This window comes from Cibotium barometz, chromosome 16, assembly GCF_041138505.1.
Source record: "Cibotium barometz isolate CiBa-2024 chromosome 16, ASM4113850v1, whole genome shotgun sequence".
NCBI classification, from domain to species: domain Eukaryota; kingdom Viridiplantae; phylum Streptophyta; class Polypodiopsida; order Cyatheales; family Cibotiaceae; genus Cibotium; species Cibotium barometz.
The window spans coordinates 59919341-59930131 of record NC_141061.1 but is presented as its reverse complement, the minus strand read 5'-3'; the positions used below and the strand labels follow the sequence as shown (position 1 = coordinate 59930131).

The following is a 10791-nucleotide window of genomic DNA, read 5'->3' as shown; positions in this document are numbered from 1 at the left end:
ATGTGTTTAAATGGAGGGCTCATCTGTAAATTAGTTTGGGTAGTTATGGCAGGTGTTTAATGGAGGGTTTATATATGTAATGAGTTTTGAGTAGTTCACAAAGACTGGTCTAGGTGGTGAACGGATTTTATTAAAGTGGAGGACAAGGAGCAGAGTGTGCCAAGTGGGACGGTTGTGTTTGTAACAACTGTGATGCTTGTTTTTGTAACTTTTGAGGGCCCCTTGAAAGCTCTATTGGAACTCAATATTGGAGAAAAAAACCACAGGCCCAGTACCCTACAGCTGTTGCTATTCTTGTATGCATACATTGATATAGGGAGCTTTTTAGCACTAATATATTGATTGAACCGCGTGGATCACACCTAGATCTTCGATCCTTCTACTTTGCATTTTCGATCCTTCTTTTTTGTAGCGGCCCCTCCTGGAAACACCGACCAGCTTCGTGTAGTAACCGCTGCTGCTCCTCATGTAGGGCATTTTGCAGCTTTTCTTCGTAGTACCTACCTACTATTCCTCGCGCTGCTGGGCACCACGCAATAATCATTTTGTTAATCAGGTCGAGTTCAACTGTCATTGTGTGCGCAGCGGCACTAACAATCACAAGTGAACGTACTCCTTTGACTCTACGTCCCTCCTCGACTTCTTAACGTGACGTCGCCTGAGACACATGAACTCATTTTTCTGTTTTGTATCTCACTCTCGCGCTCTCTCCCTCTGTGACAGTCTCTCTGTTAAGTATTTTGCTCCCTTTTTTTTTTTTTTACACACAGTCTCTCTCTCTCTCTCTCTCTCTCTCACACACACACACACTCACACTCACACTGTGTGTTAGGCTGCACGTAGTTTTCCTTGCGTATCGAACGGGGGTGCAATATTTTCACTCGTGGCCTCAAGCCTCAATTCTTCTACGTCCGGTAGGACCGCCACCCCCTTTCCATTATTCTTGACCTGCTGCACAAGCTACCCCCGTCACCCCCCGCCCCCCCCCTCTGTCTCTGCCTCTCTCTCTCTCTCTCTCTCTCTCTCTCTCTCACTCACACACACACACACACACACCCCCTGATCCCTCATTAAGTACTCCCAATTATAGGTATTGTTGACCCCGTAGCTTCCGGTAGCTTAGGCTTGTTCGAATTAATTAAATATCAAACCTGCTGCATTTTGCGGGATCAAATTACTAATAACCGCACGTTCCCCTGGTTTCCGCCCATCTTTTTGTTTTTAAATCAAAAGTTGAAATACAACTATATGCAATGAGCCGTCAGAACCCGTACTCGTTATTCACACCCCCACATATATGTATATGTATATACTTTAAGAGAACTGCAATCACCCTCGTAGCTCATATAATCCCTAATTAATATACGGCAATTAGTAGTGATATGCCAAATGACTCTACACATCCATCTGTTTAAAGAGCCTTAATTCTAGCACCTTAACTCTCCTGATCATCGCTGCTCATGCAGCAAGAGTCCCTTTTCTCCTCATTCTAGAAGTCCATATTGAGCCTTCCAAATCCGCATCTTAAGCAAATTAAGGAGTTGTAGCTGTGCTTAATCAGATTAGCAGAATGAGGAAGGGACTCTGGTCCCCCGACGAAGACGAGAGATTAACAAGGTGCATCGCCAAGTATATGAACGGTAGCTGGAGCGACATTGCAAGAAAAGCCGGTACTATTTATGTAAATACGTTGCTCGTCTCATAAGTTTGAAACGGAATGTGTAGAAGAGTGAAAAAGAAGAACGTTACGTGAGTTCACCTCAACGGGTCATATGCAACCCATTGCACCTAGAAATTAGAGAGTTAATAATCGTATAGAAGGTCATAATGAGATGTATTATTCATGGGTTTTGTTTCACAATGATTGTCGATTGCTAGCTGATCTGAAAACTGTGATACAATTTCTTGATTCATTAAGCAGGGCTCGAGCGTTGCGGGAAAAGCTGCCGGAGGCGTTGGATGAACCACTTGAGGCCCGATTTGAAGCGGGGAAGATTCACACCTGCTGAAATTAGACTGGTGGTGGAATTGCACGAGGCACTTGGCAACAGGTAATAATTGACATTTCCAATCAAGGGCACTATATATTGGGCATCAATTCCATGCACTATATTATATTGGGCAGGCATCAATCGTAATTCATGCCCATATTATAATAATGCACTACCATTAATGTTCGTATAGTGCACTAGTGGGATGTGGCTGCACTGTGGCATGTAGTGATTCTAATAGAAGGTGCCATGTTGGTGGTGAGTGGACAGGTGGTCCGAGATAGCAGCGCGTCTCGTGGGAAGAACAGACAATGATGTGAAGAATTTGTGGAACACACAGATCAAGCGGCAACTCAAACTACACAAACCAGCTGATGGTGCAGCTGGGGAGCTCGATCTGGAGAAGCTAGTGCTTGCAGCTGCAAGATGCTCCTCTGATCATCAAGACACAGCTGCACCATTGCCTTCTACTGCATTGTCCGATGATGCAAGTACTGCACTAAAGCTACCTTATACTACAGCTACAGCAGTTGCTGCTGCTACTCCTCTAGACAAGAGAATCTTCACTTGCAGCCCCTTCAATTCTCAAATGTTTGTTCCTCCAGTACTAAAACAGCCCTGTTCAACACAACCCACCATCAATCTGGGAGAGCATGCGATCATGACATGTTCTCACAGTAGCACTGAAGGTATCTCTAAGTTAGCACGCGAAATGGAATCCTCCGCATGTGCAGATCAGCTTCAAAATAAAGTACCCATCAACAGAAGTGTACCCCAAGCTCTAAGCAGTTCTAATTTGTTCAAGATTGATCATGAGAACGTGCAGCAGGGGTCAGGTCATGATATAAGGGCAGTTGAATATATTGATGGCCATGATCAAGTAGAAGCAGATACAAGGAGAGGGCGCAAATCGCCGATTGATTGTGGCAGCAGCATCGGCAGTGGACCTTTTGTGGTGGCTGATCAGTTGCGGGGAATCATGCAGACAGCTAGTTGGGCATGCAGCCCGGCCAGTACTAATGAAGAATGCAGCGCTGCTACCTCCACCAGTACTGCTAGCTGCAGTACCACCAGTAGTACTGGCCACGATAACCAATTATATCGTAACATCTCATTTTCCGAATCCGAGCCCTTCATCGCTAATACGCCCGATTATGAAGACTGGGTTCTACCCCTCCTCCATAGTGATAATGATTCAACCAGTTATATCTACGAGCCTGATCACCACAAAGGCTCGGAACGCAATGATTACTATTGGAGCACCTTGGAATTAGCACCAGATTTTGGCGCTGCCCAATCCCCTCCCGACTGCTGGACACTTGAAATGTTTGGGGTGGAGCTTTGATGCATAGTGTGCTCCATACAGACTTATTACATCATACCTAGCCTAAGGTCCTATCAATCTATTATCTATATATATATATATATATATATATATTATATATATATATACACATAAATTCACTCTGTTCTTCATTTGTAGAAGCTTCTTCTTCTCTCTGTTTTTGTTTGACTCTTCTGGACGACTTTCCCTTTCGTGCATGACAGCCCCAACCCTACGTCCCCAACCTTCCTCGTATTAGGGGATAGAATACGAATAAATGCGAGGCTAAGGACCCAAAGACCAACCATACACCCAGAGCTAATTGGAAGAGGCTTTACTGCACACAAGCAAAACCAATGGTCCACCAATTAGATCCAAAGAGTGTGGAAGAGAGAAAAGCAAACGCCAACAAGTGGCTAGACTACTTGGTAACGGTGTTTGATCACCTGGCAAGAGGTCGCATGTAGTAGCTGCATTGTGTTGAGGTATCTTGGAAATGGCATATTGATTCTTGTAAATGGCATCTTCTTCATGGCGTATAAAGTAAACTCCACTTTTCCTCATCATATCTATAAAATACTCTCTCTCTCTCTCTCTCTCTCTCTCTCTCTCTTACCTCCCTTTTGTAAACTTTAAGATGGTAAAAATACCCCTTTGTTATGAAAAATTTCACTTTTTCAATTAAAAATCTGTGTGTACGCAATTTTTTTGCAAGTCTATAAAAAACCAGAATCCCTTCCGTTGACTATCTTATGGGTGGTTGCAAGATGAGGTTATCTAGTTTCATGTAGTGGGCGCCCTTGGCTTTAGCCGGAAAAACAGACATTTTTTCAAGAAGAATAGCTAATCTCTCTTAGTTAGCCAAGGAGTTTCACTTCAAGGTCTTCTAATGAAACATCATATGCAAAGTTGGGCACCTAAAACTATAATCTGATCGAATATCCAATAATTGTGAATCTCCTTTTCTTTGGGAACCAAAATTATATATAAGCCCTGTCGGAGGTTTAGACACGTACAGTGAATGTGAGTAAATTGTCTATAACTTTTACATTATTAAACATATGATGTTCTCACTTTGCATATCACAAATACAAATAATATAGAGCTTAACTTGATTTATCGAGTAATTTTTAATGTGTTCTACTATTTTCTATATTATTTAAAAGGTATTAGAATTGTTAAAAACATACTATTTTTTTCTTCCACCACATCTACCATTTAAAATGCTCAAATTGTATGGATCTACTGATGATTAGATTGGAGAAGATTAGTATAATGTGGGTATAAGGTAAAATTACAAATCTAGCGGTTGGATTTTTGTAGATTTACTTTGGAAAATTTATTATAACTGTCAGAGGCCCATTAAATCAATTGTAATTTAAATCTAAAAAATCAAATATTGAATCTTTCAATCTAAAAATCGTAGGGATCAATATGCTTGTTGCCATGGATTTATTAAAAATAATTTGGCTTAATTTGAGTATGGGAAGGTCCATTTTCAATCCTCCCAAGTGAAAATTCCCATATTGTGTCCACTCTCCCCTTTTCAAGTCTAAAACCAATCCTAGTTAGGTTTGGAAATCTAAGCTTGGTAAACTTCAAAGCCTAGATATCATTCCATGTGTGAGGCTTGGGTAGGCACAAATCTTATATATGCATGCCACTTTATGTCCACATCAACTTCGAGAGGATCCACGTAAGCAGCTTGCCACCTCACCTTGCCACCTCCACCCTCCATGTCAGCATGGTCAACCTAGTTGACTCCCCACCTCATCATCCTAGTCATCATCAATGCCACATCTTCCTGCCACCTCGCACTTGGTGACATGGCATGCCACATCATAGAATTGCCACATCAGCCATAATAGTGCCACATGTCAAGCGAATGCCACATGTCATGCACGAATGTGACACGTGGCACTTCTTTCCCACCTCCCCATTTTTTTTAAAACATATTTTTGAAAAAGTTAATTTAGTAATTTAGAGAAATAAAATATAGAATTTTAAATAATAAAATATATATAACTTATTAAATAAAGAAATTTAAATTCACTAATTTTAAAGGATTATATTTTAGAATTAGATCAATAATATTATTTTTAAAGTTCATGTTATTCAATTTTAAAAAATAAATTTTTAAATTTAATATTTCTTGAAAATATTTTGTGTAGGATAAATCTTTGAATAAAATTTTAAAAAATATATTATAAAAAAAATACAGTTATATAATTATAAAATAAAAGATATATTTCAAGATATATTTATATATCTAGTAATGATAAATATTTAGACTTGTTAATAAATATTATTAATAATATTGATTTTTAAGTGGATAATAGTTATCTTTAATTATCTTTATGTTTATCTTAATTATCCAATCAATCTTAGATAGAAAATCCAATGAGATTTGAAGTGGATAACCTATTTTTCCTATATAATCACACATCTCTAGTACTATCCCACACTTATCTCTAGTACTATCCCATCATTGAGCCTTCATAATTTTTACTCTCTTAGCTTCCTTGAGAATGGGTTCTCAAAGTCGTAGGAGTCGGAAACGTGATAGGACTAGACTTCCTCCCGTCCACCAAGTTCAAGAGGAGGAGAGGAAAAGGGTAGCTCGTGAGAAAGAGAGAGTGGAGAGCACGTCAACGAGCAACACCTTCCGTTGGCAATGATCCAAGCCTTGCTCCTCCTCTTCCACTTCCTCTCCCTTCGCCCTCTTCCCCCCCACTACCCCTTAGTTTAGATAATCCACATGAACCCATCCTTCCTGATCCCCCTTCTCTTCCATAAGAACCCACCCCCCTCCTTTGGGCGCCCATCGTGTGGATAGGAAAGAACTATCAAAGTCAGGGGCACATCGTCGTGCCCATGCAATCTTCCATTCCTATTTCAAAGACCTCACGCCTTCATCACAAGCATGCGTGCTCAATGCTTTGATCGATCTGCCCAACATGGCCTCAGGGGGGGTCACTATATGTAAAATATCCCTATCACGTGCGTTCAAGGCCTATATTTTAAATCCCTTATTTGTGAATTTTTTAATCTATATAATATCCCCTTTTCTTTATGAATCTGTAAATTTTTTAAAAAAAAATTTAAATCATACCCTTATGTAAATATATTTCTATAAGTTTCATAAATTAAAATTATGCTTCTCTTGAACGCACGTGATATTCACATTTTTTGTGAGTGACCCCCCCGAGAACATGGCCAACTGCATGGCGCTTTCCGACATTGGAGGTCGAAGAGAGAGGAGAGCTAGCATGGTGGTGCTACAAAGTGTTCATCGTTCCTATACAGTTAACAAGAAGAGGAACTCTGCGGCGGCGGACACTTTGGCTACTCAACGGGCTATATTTGTGGCAGCCATAAGTAGCTCCCAAATTAAGGGTAAGGTGAGTGCCACATCTCGCATCCTTTCCATAGCACCACACACATTTAGAGTTGGGTCTATTAGACGACAAAGTTTAGATGCCAATGAGGTTGGTTCTTTGTGGGGGCGAGTAGTGGTCGTGTAGCTAGGCATGATCGCCTACTAGATGAAACCACTAGAGTCTTGATAGAAAGTTTTTGGGAGGAGAATTGTCGTGCCTCGCCAATTTTCAAGAAAGCTTTGTGTAAGAGAGTGACAAGAGGAGTGTTCATTGAGCACGGTGCTTGCTTTCTTGAAATGACCCAAACAGAGTTGTATTCTCAAGTCGTCACTCACGACAATTCTATTGGCTCTACAGGTAGTACTTATGGTTCTCTTATATTCGCAATGATACTAAATTCACTCGAACATCTTAAAGAAAACAATAACTAAGACTTTGTTTTATGGATTTATAGGTGGCATGTGCAGTCTAGTATCCCAGTGATTTGGTCATTCTTTGAGACTTGTCATTCACGGGAAGGGAGAGCATGATGGTGCGGGCGCGTGTGTGAAACGTGTCCCTTGAGGCGTCATCACAGTATCACCATATTTTTTATGGAAAATTACTAAACTTTGCAAGCATTGGGCACTAATTTTACTGAACTTTGTAAGCATGTGGGGGTGGGCCCTCCCCCACATGCTTGCAAAGTTTGGTCCCCATCGGAGCATGTTTGGGTACGATGGTATGGGGAAGGCCCGGATTTTCCATGGCCTCTTAAGCACCAAGAGACTTGAAAAATCCGCACTAGGCGCTAATTACTAATCCAAACATGCTCTGATTGTGACCAAACTTTGGAAGCATGTAGGGGTGGGCCCTCCCACATGCTTGCAAAGTTTGGTCTCCATCCGAGCATGTTTGGGTATGATGGTATAGGGAAGGCCCAGATATTCCATGGCCTCTTAAGAACCAAGAGACTTGAAAAATCTGCACTGGGCGCTAATTACCAATCCAAACATGCTTTGATTGTGACCAAACTTTGTAAGCATGTGGAGGTGGGCCTCTCCCACATGCTTGCAAAGTCTCGTTCCCATCGGAGCATGTTTGGGTACAATGGTATAGGGAAGGCCCGGATTTTCATGGCCTTTTAAGCACCAAGAGACTTGAAAAATCCGCACTGGGTGCTAATTACTAGCCTAAACATGCTCCGATTACGATAAAACTTTGCAAGCATTCGGGGGTGGGTCCCCCCCCCACATGCTTGCAAAGTTTGGTCCCCATGAGAGCATGTTTGGGTACCATGGTATGGGGAAGGCCCGGATTTTCCATGGCCTTTTAAGCACCAAGAGACTTGAAAAATCCACACTGGGCACTAGATACTAATCCAAACATGCTCCGATTGTGACCAAACTTTGCAAGCATGTGCGGGTGGGTCCCCTCCACATGCTTGCAAAGTTCAATCCCCATTGGAGCATGTTTGGGTACGATGGTATGGGGAAGCCCCCGATTCTCCATGGCCTCTTAAGCACCAAGAGACTTGAAAAATCCGCACTACGCGCTAATTACTAACCCAAACATGCTCCGATCATGACCAAACTTTGCACGCATGTGGGGATGGGTCCCCCCCACATGATTGTAAAGTTAAGTTTCCATCGGAGCATGCTTGGGTACAATGGTATGGGGAAGGCCCGGATTTTCCATGGCCTCTTAAGCACCAAGAGACTTGAAAAATCTGCATTGGGCGCTAATTACTAACCCAAACATGCTCCGATCATGAACAAACTTTGCAAGAATGTGGGGGTGCCCCCCTCCCCCCCCCACACACACACACATGCTTGCAAAGTTTGATCCCCATTGGAGCATGTTTGGGTACGATGGTATGGGGAAGGCCCGGATTTTCTATGGCCTCTTAAGCACCAAGAGACTTGAAAAATCTGCACTGGGCACTAATTACTAACCCAAACATGCTCCGATCATGAGAACAAACTTTGCAAGCATGTGGGGGTGTCCCCCCCCTACATGCTTGCAAAGTTTGGTCCCCATCGGAGCATGTTTCGGTACGATGGTATGGGGAAGGCCCGGATTTTCCATGGCCTCTTAAGCACCAAGAGACTTGAAAAATCTACTCTAGGTGCTAATTACTAACCCAAACATGCTCCGATCATGATCAAACTTTGCAAGCATGTGGGGGTGGGTCACCCCCACATGCTTGCAAAGTTTGGTCCCCATCGGAGCATGTTTGGGTATGATGGTATGGGGAAGGACCGGATTTTTCATGGCCTCTTAAGCACCAAGACACTTGAAAAATCCACACTGTACGCTAATTACTAATCCAAACATGCTCCAATTGTGACCAAACTTTGCAAGCATGTGGGGGTGGGTCCCCCCCACATGTTTGCAAAGTTTGGTCCCCATCGGAGCATGTTTGGGTACGATGGTATGGGGAAGGCCCGGATTTTCCATGGCCTCTTTAGCACCAAGAGACTTAAAAAATCCACGGACACTGGGCGCTAATTACTAACCTAAACATGCTCCGATGGGGACCAAACTCTGCAAACATGTGGGGGTGGGTCCCACCCACATGCTTGCAAAGTTTGGTCCCCATCGGAGCATGTTTGGGTACGATGGTATTGGGAAGACCCAGATTCTCCATGGCCTCTTAAGCACCAAGAGACTTGAAAAATCCGCACTGGACGCTAATTACTAACCCAAACATGGTGTGATCATGACCAAACTTTGCAAGCATGTGGGGGTGGGCTCCCCCCACATGCTTGCAAAGTTTGGTCCCCATCGGAGCATGTTTAGGTACGATGGCATGGGGATTTTCAACAAACAATATGATAACCAAAGTGTTAAAAAAATAAAAAAACCAAGAACATCAACTAAAATGTAATGATACTCAAATAATGAAAAAACTCATAATGATATAAACATCAAATAAGTACATCAGAATGTGAGCTAACCCAACTACTGGGTTTAGCCACTAACTCAAAATATCAAGGCATAATGAAAATGAGCTACCCCAGCTAGTCTGAGGTTAGTCACTGCCCATAAATCTAAGTACAATGTAAGTGAGCTAACCCAGCTAGTCTGAGTTTAGTCACTATATCAAACGACAACCCAATCAAAATCGTCATCTCTAACTGTTGGTCGACGTGCGCGTCGAGGCTGCTGTGTGCACGTCGAGGAGGCTATGCCAGCTATGGGGATCGTTGAATATCTGCGACGGGGAGGTCTGCCTCAAAGGCAAGATCATGAGCTGGTGCCGGTGTACTCGAGAGCTCATGAGTCCCATAAGCTGCTATACCCCTCTCCCTCTTTCTACGTCGTGCTACTGCAAGACGTCTCTGTCTATAAACCCAAAATCTGTAATCAGCAATGGTACGTGTCTGCCACTTTGCGCGTGTAAGCTCCTCTGCTGTAAGGACACACTGCTCATGAGAAGCAGCACTGCTACTAGCACCATCACCCGAGGTGCCACTAGAACCAGCACCACCCACACGCTCGTATGTTGTGATCTAGCTCTCGTGAAGGACTCTCTGGCATGCATCAAACTCATGTGCACTCCACTCAATCTCTGGAGGCACCTCAGGCTCCTGATCTCTGTCATCGGCGGCGTCGAGCCCCAACTCAGTAGAGCTGAGGTAAAATCAAGAGGCCTGCCAGTCCTAGCATCTACTCGAGCGAAGCCTGGGTGAAGATCATCAATGTCCAAAACTTTGTATGTCGCTAGGTCGACGCGTGCGCGGCAAGAGGGACATGTTGATGAAAAGCGTACTAGCTCTTGTTGGGTGATGCAAGACAAATGGAAAAAATGTCCACATCCCAAAGCATATCCACCAGTACTGTCAATGTCCTCGATACAAAGAGCGCAACAGGCATCATGGAGGAATGGTGGTGCATCCTAAGAGAGAGGTCATCAAAAAACCTCTGTATAACAGGCCGTGGATATAAAGGCAAGTAGGGCACTGTCACGTCTGAGGATTTTCGGAACTCCTGAACATGCAGCATCAACTGCTCTACCCTATGCTATGCAATCCGCTCCATAATCATGTGCTGCTACGTCTCAGCTCTAGAACTCTCTACCTCAGTCCGAGCCTACGTAAAGTAAAGCATAAAA

The 10791-nt window shown here is 43.1% G+C and overlaps 1 protein-coding gene across 1 annotated transcript; it reads left to right on the top strand.

The window, feature by feature from the left end:
- Positions 1–668: 668 nt before the first annotated feature.
- Positions 669–3908, top strand: LOC147630805 (uncharacterized). The gene is made up of 3 exons (XM_086810053.1): positions 669–1670; positions 1922–2051; positions 2262–3908. The coding sequence occupies exons 1-3, from the start codon at positions 1571–1573 to the stop codon at positions 3334–3336; spliced, it is 1305 nt and encodes a 434-aa protein (XP_086666179.1). The 5' UTR covers positions 669–1570; the 3' UTR covers positions 3337–3908.
- Positions 3909–10791: the final 6883 nt, after the last annotated feature.

What these genes read in the sequence shown, in the direction of transcription:
- LOC147630805 (XM_086810053.1), top strand. Translation starts at nt 1,571, where the DNA reads ATGAGGAAGGGACTCTGGTCCCCCGACGAAGACGAGAGATTAACAAGG. An exon ending in CGACATTGCAAGAAAAGCCG is followed by an intron (nt 1,671 to 1,921) that starts GTACTATTTATG and finishes TTCATTAAGCAG; the next exon opens with GGCTCGAGCGTTGCGGGAAA. An exon ending in CACGAGGCACTTGGCAACAG is followed by an intron (nt 2,052 to 2,261) that starts GTAATAATTGAC and finishes GTGAGTGGACAG; the next exon opens with GTGGTCCGAGATAGCAGCGC.